Below are 10,328 nucleotides of genomic sequence, written 5' to 3' on the forward strand. Positions count from 1 at the left end.
TCTTCCCAGAGTGTACCGAATGGCGCCAACAGCTGGCCCGCCTACGACCGAACTCATTTGTTTGATCGTCTTTGTTCAAGGTCACTCAATTTCTTCACGCGTGGGGTGATAGCCTTCTTGAGGGGCTGGAAAGCTCCCTCCTTCTTCATCGAACATACCAATATTGGATGAAATTTGCGTAGGTCGTTGAACAGACTACGAATTGCTACGAGGAGTTTCAGGACACCTTTCACTAGTACTGATCAGTACTAGTTAACCTGACACTGGTTACTGTGCAGGTAGGTTCCTCGAAATTTCACGTACACAAAGGTACAGAGAAAGGTTTCTTATGAAGCTAAGGGTCTTTAGCATAAAGGTTAAGACTAAGGATTTAGAATAGAGAAAAATGAAAGTGCATTAAGATATTTAGTTTCCTGCGTAACAATCTTCTATCTACCACAGAACTTATTATATTAATAATTAACTAAGTATGGCGCCTCCTTGCGCACCGCACAATCGTGTCATATTACGATTGGCGGTAAGATTCAGATTTAAATTAACCAATTAATACAGCTAATGTCTTATTGCGTCAATAGTACCAAATTTGGTAATTTAGGAACTGTTAATATCAGAATTAATAAAGATAATAATTTGTACTTCTTATTTATCTCCTCCCATAGGAAATATTACTTGAGAAACGGGACATCCCGTTACATGAGGATCTTGCTGATGCCACAAGTAACGCAATTTGAGGGGATATACATTGTAAATCCTTTCAAGATCTTCACAGCCACAGACTGTTCGATATTGAAGTCTTAGGCACTGTAGTAAAATGATTCTGTTTTTGTTTTCCGTTATGCCTTCAAGCCTTAGAAACGTCTACCACATCCAAGGAAGGCAGCAGGCGCTAAAATTACCCAATCTTGAAAAAGGGAGGTAGTGACATTAAATAAGAATGCTCTGGCTTTTCGAGTCGGGCAATTGGAATGAGTACAATTTAGACTTCTCAACGAGAATCAATTGGAGGGCAAGTCTGGTAGATTGCTGCAAGCGCCAAAATCACCTTCACGGTCGACATATTCATGACGGCCTGTACGGTGAGTTAGTAACCGCATGTCACAAGGCTTGCGTTGAGACGCTTGAGAAGGCCGTCAGCATTTGTCTTCGTTCTGCAGACCCACTTCGTGTACAATGCGTTGCTTCCCGTGGGTCGCTTGATAAGGCTCCCGTTTTTTTTTGAGAGCTTGTAGCTCCTCTTGCATTGCCTTCTCCTAGCCCTTTCTTTTTGCGCTGCGCAGCGCTTCCCATAGTTTTTGGGGTCGCGCTCGAACACATGCGCTACCAAATCTTCTTGTTGCACACCTTTTCATACGCTAACTCCTCCTGACCCCTGATACCTGCCTCCACTTGGTCGAACTTCGCGTCCTATGCGCCGCATGCGTCCAAGACTTCGATTTTCTTGCCATATCGTATTTTCCTTGTAGACGTCTCATCCTTTGCAGGAATATTTGTCACAGGCATTGCGCCAGGCCCAATAGTGACTACCCTTGGTATGTCTGTTATGGCGGTCAAATCTTCAAATTCTAATGCGCGTTGAAGCTGACTATTTTGCTGCGCGCTGAGGGTTCAATATTACTCACATGCTGTGGAACCGTGACCTTGTTCTTCTTTTGTATGAACACCCTGAACCCCATCGTCTTATCACTGCGACCGATGATGACGCCAGGTTGTGCCCGTAGCGCTAGCGAGTTTGTTCCGGGGTCCCGGTAAACCGTGCAGATCGATCCAAAAGCAACGATATCACGTGGGAGCGTGCCTAATCAGAACCTCCATCGGCAATGCGCGCTTTACGTTTGAACTGGTCAGGCTGCGGTTGAGTATGTACGCAGCGTACTCGACTACGCCCCCCCCCGAATGACACCGAAAGACGACTGGCAAATATCATGTGCGCGCCATTTTCAGCACCGTCGCATGCATGCGCCCCACCTTGTAGTTCGACGCCTGATTTCTTGCCTCGCTTATTTGCCGCGCGACGCCTGTCGACTTGCAGAACAGGTCAACGTTCGCGTACTCACCACATCCGTCTATGGGGAGCACGCGGATACGGCAATTGAACCGGCGTTCGAAAAAGTTAACCTGTGCTCAAATTTCTTTGCAGACTTATCCTTCGTAGGCGCTAGGAAGTCACGACAGTAATTCAATTTGGAATTTATGAAGATCACAAGATATCGGTTCCCGAGCCGGTCCTTCGGCGTCATCGGGTCCTTTAAATTGAGCAAATTGCTCCACCGATTCTATCGATGAGCGAATTCGCGCCAGTGTCCTTCCGCGACTAGGAAATTTTTGTCTGCTTTCCCTGCGCGCATGATAGAAGTCAGTCGCGTGTTTGATACCAGATGCTAGGTCCTTGGCCATCCTTTCGATGCTGTCGCAAGAGAGATGTCCGAGCCGCTGGTGGAATGTAGGAGTGAGCCCGTCTGCATATCAGCACTCTTCTCGTCGGTCAAATTCTTTCGCATTTGGACCGCCACCAACACATCATTTGGCGTCTGTGATTCGCATGCTAAATGCACTGTCCTTGCGTATAGTACGAAAAATTTCATTGACACATCGAACGCGACTTCATTGTTCCCTGCGTCTCGCCAGGCCGCGCGTCACCCCATTGTAAACGAGACCGAAACCCTTGCGCTCGAGCTTGCCGTTGGATATAACGTTGCGCGCTACCACAGGCGCAAGGGAAACTTCGGTTAACATCACATTTTTCTGCTGACCTTTCGCCAGTACCGTCAGCACCACGTTGCCGACCCGCGACAGATTAATTGCGCCGTCAGCAAAGTCACACTCTTCTTCACAATCTTGTGAGTCCATGAGCAGTGTCGGATCATTGACGAGGTGGCGACTGGAACCACTATCGAGGACCCACACGTTAGCCCCGGTGTCACCGTCATCACCTATCGTCATCGCCAGGTCGTTCTTGACAGCACGTAAGCCCTTGCTTCTTTTGCCTTCGCCAACGGAAAGCAGCATGTTTTCATCACGCCTGCCGCGACGACCGCCGTTCGAATCCCCAGTCTTTTTACTGCGGCATTCAGTTTTGACGTGCCCGACCTTGCCGCATCCGTGGCAAGTGCGCGTCTCCTTGCGTGTCGTGGAGTCATTCATGTGCACCAGGAACTCTTTCAGAAAAATCTACCCGATCGAGCTTCCATCTCGATGGCTTTTTAAAGTGAGCTAGCTCCTCCACGTGCACAAGATAGTCCAGACGATGCGTATTATACTTCGCCATGAGTATCTTCGATAGCTCGGGTGACGCATACCTGACGATATTATCCAGCACATGCTGTGTCGCGCCACCTGCGGCGTGGCTGACAGCCACTAGGTTTAGGTAGTGTCCGGCTACGAACGCTTGATCTCTTTCTTCGTCGTGAAGAGCTTCATAGCTTGTGCTGCTGTGATCGTTGTCTTGAACTTGTCTAGCATACGTTGCATCATGTACTGCAGCGTCGGCAGCACAGTCAACCACGAGTCAACTTGCTTGTTGAAGTAACGCGCGGCGGTCCCAGTGAGGTACTGATAGACCGACGTCGGTAGCTTAGGGGTTACGAGGTCAAGGTGACTATGATTGTTAAGCAGCCTCCAATCTGGGCAGTGCCTGGTTGGGTGACGGACCTATAATGAATGAAAATCTCGGCTAGTACCACCCTGGGCCTGGCGCCGGGAGGTGGAATGGACGACCCTGCAGCTGGGTAGGGGGCCGCTACGTCGTCTCGCAGTGCGTGCCATGATAGGTAAATTGCCTTGTCTCGGGCCCGGGCCCGAAAAGTCCCAAAGTTACTGTAGGTACAACCACCCCCCCCCCGGGGGCGGCTGGAAATTGATAATACCCAGTGAGGTACTGGCTGAGCACGTCAATCTTGACAATTTCGCTCCACATGGAACCGCATGACTCTTGTGCCATATCAACTTGACGCCAAAGGTTTTTCTTCAGTCAAAGAGACTTAACCCTAACCCTAGGTATCTTCTCGGTGCCGCCATAGCGAATCGCAAGCTTGCGTAGCCTCGCATCCGATGTTGGTAATGCGTTGGCGCGGGACTCGCTGCGGTGGCACTGGCGGCCCGTGAGGCATCGGCTGTGGCTATTAATGCGGCAGCTGAGGAGGCGGCGGCGGCAGTGGCTTGGCGCGTTGGTGCGTAGGATGTTGCGCCTCCATCCTTAGGTCGTCAAACCGACCACCCACACGTCGAGTTTGCGGTGAACCATGCCGTTAGCTGAGGTCCGAAAGCTCCAGGGCAACACGATGTAGCCTGCCGGCAAAGTCAGCGCCGAGCATGGAGGTGAACAACCTATTTCTTCAGCCCCGTGCATCCGCTCGTCCTCGTCAATCCTTGCTTGCGATGCTTGTGATGCTTCCACCTTCTTCATCCTCGCATCCATTCCGGACAGCATTCAAGAACCTTGGCCAGCGCTTCAGAGTCCGCGCTTCTTGCGTGAGCGGGAGGAGTGACGAATGGAGCGCCACATTATTGATGTCTGTGACTTTATCACTGCGTGTACGCGGAATACGAGAGAGATTGAAATTCTCACCTTTTTCGTTACAAATATTATTTGTGGCAGTTTTCACAACCCTTTCGCTAATCCTTACTCACGTCATATCCCCACCGCACGGGTAGTGATTTTTAGTTGTTAATTTTTTAAACAATGGCCAACAAGAGCGATGCGCAGCAATTGTTAATCCTAGAGCGCCAGCGCACGGCGGCCTTGGAGCTTGAAGTAAAATCGCTCCGCGCGTCGCTTGTGGCACTCGGCGAATCGACTGAGTTTGAGGAGGAGCGCATGACCAATCGCCTTATTAAGCGGTTGAATGACGTCAAGAGTGAAAAAGAGAAATTGGCGCTGGAAGTGGAGCGTGAGGAAGAGCTTCTTACGAACAACCTGCAGAAGAAGCTAAACCAGCTACGCAAGGAGAAAATTGACTTAGAGAATAAGCTGGAAAACGAGCAAGAATACATTGTCAACCGTCTCTCGAAGCAACTCGAGACCGCGCGCGCTGACAAGGAGCGACTGCTACAGGAGCTGCAGAATGAAGACAATGGCGTGCGCAAGGCGCTCGAGTCGCAGGTGGTCAAGATTTTGCACGAAAAGGTGCATTTAGAAAATGAGCTGGAACAGGAGCAAGAATATTTGGTCAACCGCCTGCAGAAGCAGCTCTCAGGTCTAAACTCTGAGCGACGCCGTATGGAACGCAAACTCGCTAAGGAAAATGTAGCACTTTTTGATCAAATGCTGCTGAAAATTGACGTTCTTAAGCTGGAATGCGGCGATAACGCCAACGCGTTCGCCGACGGTGTCAGCAAAATATTTGGGAAGGCAAAGGAACAACAACTCAAGAAGGCAGCTGACGTCGTGAAGTCTACCAAGGACGATATCAGTTTTCAGGACTGTTTGGCCACTTCCGGCTTAAAGTCATCGCTTACACCAGAGGGTCTCGTCCACCACCACATTCGTCGCGGCACCATGTAAATTGGTGCGATGATCACCAAGCAACTTTAATCGTCTAATGCTCTTCCAACGTCCGTTTTGAATTTTTTTTAAAAATCACGTATTCATTTCTAAAGCATGCGTGGTGATGCGTTGCTTGAAAGCCAAGCTCTGGTTAAATTATGGAAATCATTTGATTTTGTCGATACGTTTTTCTTAAATACAAGGCCTTAAGAAGTCTCATGTCGTTAGACGATAGTTGTTTATAACGATGTGACTCGGGTAAAATTATAAATATTCTAGGTCTGAGCAAGATATGTAAAGCTCTGTTCCTAAAGGGTGCCATCACTACCAATTTGTTACGATGGATTAAGGATTTAAAATCGTTTTAATTGTCTAGGAGTGTTTGAAGATTTCAAGTTCCTACCAAGAGTGCAATGTTTTGAAGATTTGTAGCTTCTAATACTAAATAACACCTAGGTGTCCTTTTCATGATCCAAATGTTATAATTGAGCCGCATCTGCGCTAGCAATCCGATCATCTCAACACATCTCCACTGATTCTAACCACCTAACATGAGACGCAAAACACGTCACTCACACTTTCTTGACGATTTGCACGATGTCTTCGTCCTGAAGCTGGTGTTCCTTTCCGACCTTCTGCGGTTGGTGTTTGCAAGATGCACCCCAGACCCACGCGTACTTGAACTCCTTAAGTAGTGACTTATGAATGCGCTGGCAAAAATTCTCAACGGTCGGGCTTTCCTCGTGCAAAATCACAGGCGCATTGTAATCGGGCAGCCTGCCTCGAGGCTTAGTGTAAATGCGAATCATATGGCAGTAGTCCCAAATCGTTTCGAGCAACTCGTCTAGATTCCATCCATGGTGGGCCGAGATCACGACGTTGTGTGGAATCTGGTCAATAATTGTCAGCTCTTCAATGGTGAGCTGATCAATCTTGTTAAGAACGTACAAACACGGGATATACACGCGATTTCCTTCGATTTGGTCAATAAATTCGTCCGCTGTCACGTCGGCGCGAAGAGTTACGTCGGCGTTGTGGATCTTGTACTCATGCAGGATCTGGTACACTGTATCGGCATCCAACTCGCTTTGCGGGACGGTCGTCTGGAAGTGTATTCCACCACGCTCTTTGCGACGGAAGACCATGTTAGCCGGTTTCTTATTCAAACGTATGCCGAAGCCCTCAAGCTCAAACTCGATGAGCTTCTTGTGCGTAGCGGGCTTCATGGCATCAAGAACGATAAGAATAACGTTACAGGTGCGGGCCGTACCGATGACTTGTCGCCCGCGACCTTTGCCGTCTTTCGCGCCTTCGATGATACCGGGCAAGTCGAGAATTTGAATACGCGCGCCACGATAATTAAGCGTCCCTGGAATGGCTGTGAGCGTCGTAAATTCATAAGACGCGGCCTCGGAGAATGTGCCCGTAAGTTTAGTCAGAAGCGTCGATTTTCCCACAGATGGAAAGCCAACAAGTCCCACCCGCGTGTCTCCAGCTTTGTTGACGTCAAAGCCTTCGCCCGTACCGCCTCCGCTAGACTTGGTACCAGCATCCGTCACCTCGCGCCGAAGCTTGGCAATTTTAGCCTTGAGCAGGCAAAGATGCTTCATTGTCGCTTTATTCTTTTGCGTGCGCGCGTACTCGGCCTCCAACTCGGCGATCTTGGTCATTGCGGACGACATTGTAGCATATGTGGGTTTGCAAGCGCCGGTGGTGGTCAAAACAATAAAATTTTATCGTCAATTCATTCACATTTTGCAAAAATAAAATTTATTTGTTTCAGTGCATGTAAGTGAGAAATATGGGATGTAAGTCCTCAAAGGCCCAACTCGCGACCGTGTCTGGGCCCACGCATTCTCAGCCACGCCTACATCAGCATACGACGAGAGGCGTGCACACGCTTGAAGAAGTTGCGCCACCAAATGGAGATACTCTGTCCATCGCCGAGAAGCGAGCGCGAGCAGCCAAGGCAGCTGAAGCCCGCAAAGGAGACTGGCGCCACGGTGGTCACCTTGACCCACAGAAGGCGCGCAGCTTAGCTCAGCGTCGCGAGGTAGACGATCTGCTTGCCAAAATCGATAATCGGTATACGATGCTGGGGCGCGACCCGCCCATCGGTCTGCCATCTTGCGACCTGAACCAGCTGCGTCGTCACCTCGAGACGCTGCTCTGATGGTATGCAGGCCCGCAACAGCCATACATTGCGCTACTTTGCAGAGGGAGATAGATGGCAGTCAAGACTCATTATGCCTCTCCGTGCTTTTTAAATCTCAACACTTAAAATGTTAACATTCACACGAGCACGATGAACATAGAACGAGAAGTTTCTGGTAGCGTTATGCCGACAAATGAAATTATTTTATATTAACGCGTAGATGATTTTAATCTTAACAACACGCACCGCGCATAATAAAGCGGTCGCCATCGTCCTAAAACTTGCTTGACAAGCCTGTCGCACTGAGATAAAAAATAAAACCGAGTAAGTACTCCGTAGCCATTGACACCATTTTCATCGGGCAAAGAACAGCGAAAGGCAGTAATGCAACCATCTCCGGCGGTCAGTGGCACGAGCGAGTTACTTCCCATCGTAAATCGTTGTTTCGTTTGTTTGCTGTATAATTTGTAAAATAGCCCCAGTGCTTTCATCGATAAATTGTCGCTCGCTGCACAGTGCTGTGTTCTATACTGCAGCGTCTGTCAGTTACCCAACGTCTGTATTCATCAAACGCAAGATTTTTCTGTAATTTCACTCGCTAGTCGAGAAAATAATTGAACAAATCGCCAAGGGAGACGATACCCACGCAACGCGAGTACTCGTCCAAACACACAAAGCGGTGCGCCTTGCACGCCGCAAACCGCTCAAAGATCATGTGCAAAGTGTCCGTTTTGTAGCACGTGTGTAAGCCTTCACCGACGTTACCCTGACGTTTTTATACAATACGAGTTAAAGTCTATCCAAGCACGGTCAAAACCAATTTATATCCCGCCACCCTCACCTCAGCAGCTTGAATCCTTAAAATCTCTCCCACAGGCATATCTAGTTGGGTAAGTGATCGGTCCTTCACCAGTTCGGTGACATTTGATACACAATAAATATTCACAACAACGCCTGTCTCACGAGCAAATCACCAACGTAAGGTTACTTCCACAAAAATCAAATCGAGTTCACAATGCCAATCTTACCACCCGAGTCGACTATCGGAACTGCAGAAACCCTCCTTTCAACGAGGGTATGAAGTACGCGAATAAGCGGCATATCTTCAGGAACTGTCACGAAGCCGCTGTAGACGCCAATGCCTAGGTCAAAGATGGGCTGATCGAACAGTCTGCGCTGCTCACGAAATGTGGCTACAAGGTATTCCAGAATCCCGCTGTGCGTTATGACAGACAAGACCGAAATTTGGGTCGGGTCTAATACAGGAAGTCTATGAAGCCTGTTTAGCTGAAGAGTTTGGCACACTTCATATAAATTGTGTTCTGGCGTGACCGATACCATTTCCTCCCGTGTTGGTGCCATAGATAGGGATTGTGGAATCGCTAAACCAGCAAAGCAGCGATGTTAGGTCCAATGCATTCTCACAATCGTGGCTAATTACCTTACCTCTCCAGGATGCTATACTATGCTCTGCTAACTCATTCATGGGTGAGCCGCGGATGTAGAAATGGCGTAGAATATTGACGAAATCGGTCGCCGTAAACATTCCTACAAACTTTCCCTGCTCGGCATCCCAAATCGGCACCGATTTGATGTCTAACGGCACCAATAGTAGAGAATTAGAAATCACATTGTTTTTGCTGTTTAAGTTTGCCATACCGTGCTCCACAAGCGCGAAGAAAGCAAGATTTATTGGAATCTTGACGTCAAAAACAACAACTTTGCCACTGTTTTTAATGACGTCATAGCACTGCGTCTCTTTTAAAAAAGTTGCAATTACTCGTTTTCCTTCCTTAACAATGTCCAAAACCGAGGCCTGCGACAGATTGAGCGCAGACGATGACTTTGGGCGCTCAGAGTCGCTCATTGATTGATCCTCGTCGCCCTGCAGCTGCAGAGGCATTGTTATATAAGTGCGGGACAAGAGGCCATTTGGGGCATTCATAGCGTTTGAGTCGGACAGGTCGTGAAAGTTTGAAGTGATATTATGTGGTGCCGGCGGCGCCGTATCGTCCCGCGAGGAGGCGTAGTATCCGTCATGGGACATCCCTCCGTCGCCTCGTTTTCTTTTGCGGTCCGCGAGCGTGGTTGCAACAGTCAATGAATGGTGCAGGGCCTGACGAGCAAGAAGAAGAAAAGGCGCACGGAAGATTCAGGACGAGAGCGATGAGCGACCCGGAGTCGAGGGCGGGAGAGCAGTCGTCTCGAGCAAGGGGGGGTTATGGGTAAATCGCGCGTTCCGACAGCAGATATGTGGTGTACACAGAGAAATGCGCACAACAGTAGTTATGCGTCGGGAATATTCCACGAACCTCTGATTAGCTTGACATTTAAATTATTAACTAAAATCAAAAAGGATATTTGGGGCTCTACGAGTGACTTGAAATGATTATTATATGTGAATATTTACCTTTTGAAATAGTAGCCGATGTTAACGTTTAGTACACTGTGGATGCATCTGACCCTGCTTTCTGGGCCTAAATGTTTCAGCTCTTAGGCAATTCACCATCCCCTGAAGTACACAAAATGTACTTAAAGAGGATTGTGTAGCATTAGGGCAACTTTAACCCGTTACACCATATCCCCTTTAAGAACAAATTTACATTGCAAATTCGTCAAAGAGGACAGAGGAACAGCGAGCTGTTTTACGCGCAGCTTAGTTCTCTCATTCACTCTTGTTCCCAGTGTCTT

At 48.5% G+C, this 10,328-nt stretch overlaps 3 protein-coding genes across 3 annotated transcripts; 1 reads left to right on the top strand and 2 right to left on the bottom strand.

The window, feature by feature from the left end:
• Positions 1–4,678: 4,678 nt before the first annotated feature.
• Positions 4,679–5,500, top strand: CCR75_002779 (uncharacterized protein; the record flags this gene model as incomplete). The annotated part of the gene is made up of 1 exon (XM_067960876.1): positions 4,679–5,500. The coding sequence occupies one exon, from the start codon at positions 4,679–4,681 to the stop codon at positions 5,498–5,500; it is 822 nt and encodes a 273-aa protein (XP_067820906.1).
• A 554-nt stretch (positions 5,501–6,054) lies between these two features.
• Positions 6,055–7,164, bottom strand: CCR75_002778 (uncharacterized protein; the record flags this gene model as incomplete). Its single annotated transcript, XM_067960875.1, has 1 exon — positions 6,055–7,164. The coding sequence occupies one exon, from the start codon at positions 7,162–7,164 to the stop codon at positions 6,055–6,057; it is 1,110 nt and encodes a 369-aa protein (XP_067820699.1).
• A 76-nt stretch (positions 7,165–7,240) lies between these two features.
• CCR75_002777 (uncharacterized protein) lies at positions 7,241–9,913 on the bottom strand. The gene is made up of 5 exons (XM_067960874.1): positions 9,297–9,913; positions 9,084–9,233; positions 8,666–9,019; positions 8,479–8,591; positions 7,241–8,403 (listed from the first exon to the last, which is right to left on the bottom strand). Exons 1-5 carry the CDS (start codon positions 9,682–9,684, stop codon positions 8,236–8,238), a joined length of 1,173 nt encoding a protein of 390 aa, XP_067820902.1. The 5' UTR covers positions 9,685–9,913; the 3' UTR covers positions 7,241–8,235.
• Between the last annotated feature and the right edge of the window lie 415 nt (positions 9,914–10,328).

The sequence above is a fragment of the Bremia lactucae genome, linkage group LG12 (assembly GCF_004359215.1).
Source record: "Bremia lactucae strain SF5 linkage group LG12, whole genome shotgun sequence".
NCBI classification, from domain to species: domain Eukaryota; phylum Oomycota; class Peronosporomycetes; order Peronosporales; family Peronosporaceae; genus Bremia; species Bremia lactucae.

Excerpts from the sequence above, each read along its gene's own strand:
- CCR75_002777 (XM_067960874.1), bottom strand. The coding sequence starts at position 9,684 with ATGTCCCATGACGGATACTACGCCTCCTCGCGGGACGATACGGCGCCG. Across the intron at positions 9,020-9,083 it reads TAGTATAGCATCCTGGAGAG|CGATTCCACAATCCCTATCT; the intron begins GTAAGGTAATTA and ends TTGCTGGTTTAG. Across the intron at positions 8,404-8,478 it reads TAAGGATTCAAGCTGCTGAG|GGTAACGTCGGTGAAGGCTT; the intron begins GTGAGGGTGGCG and ends TAAAAACGTCAG.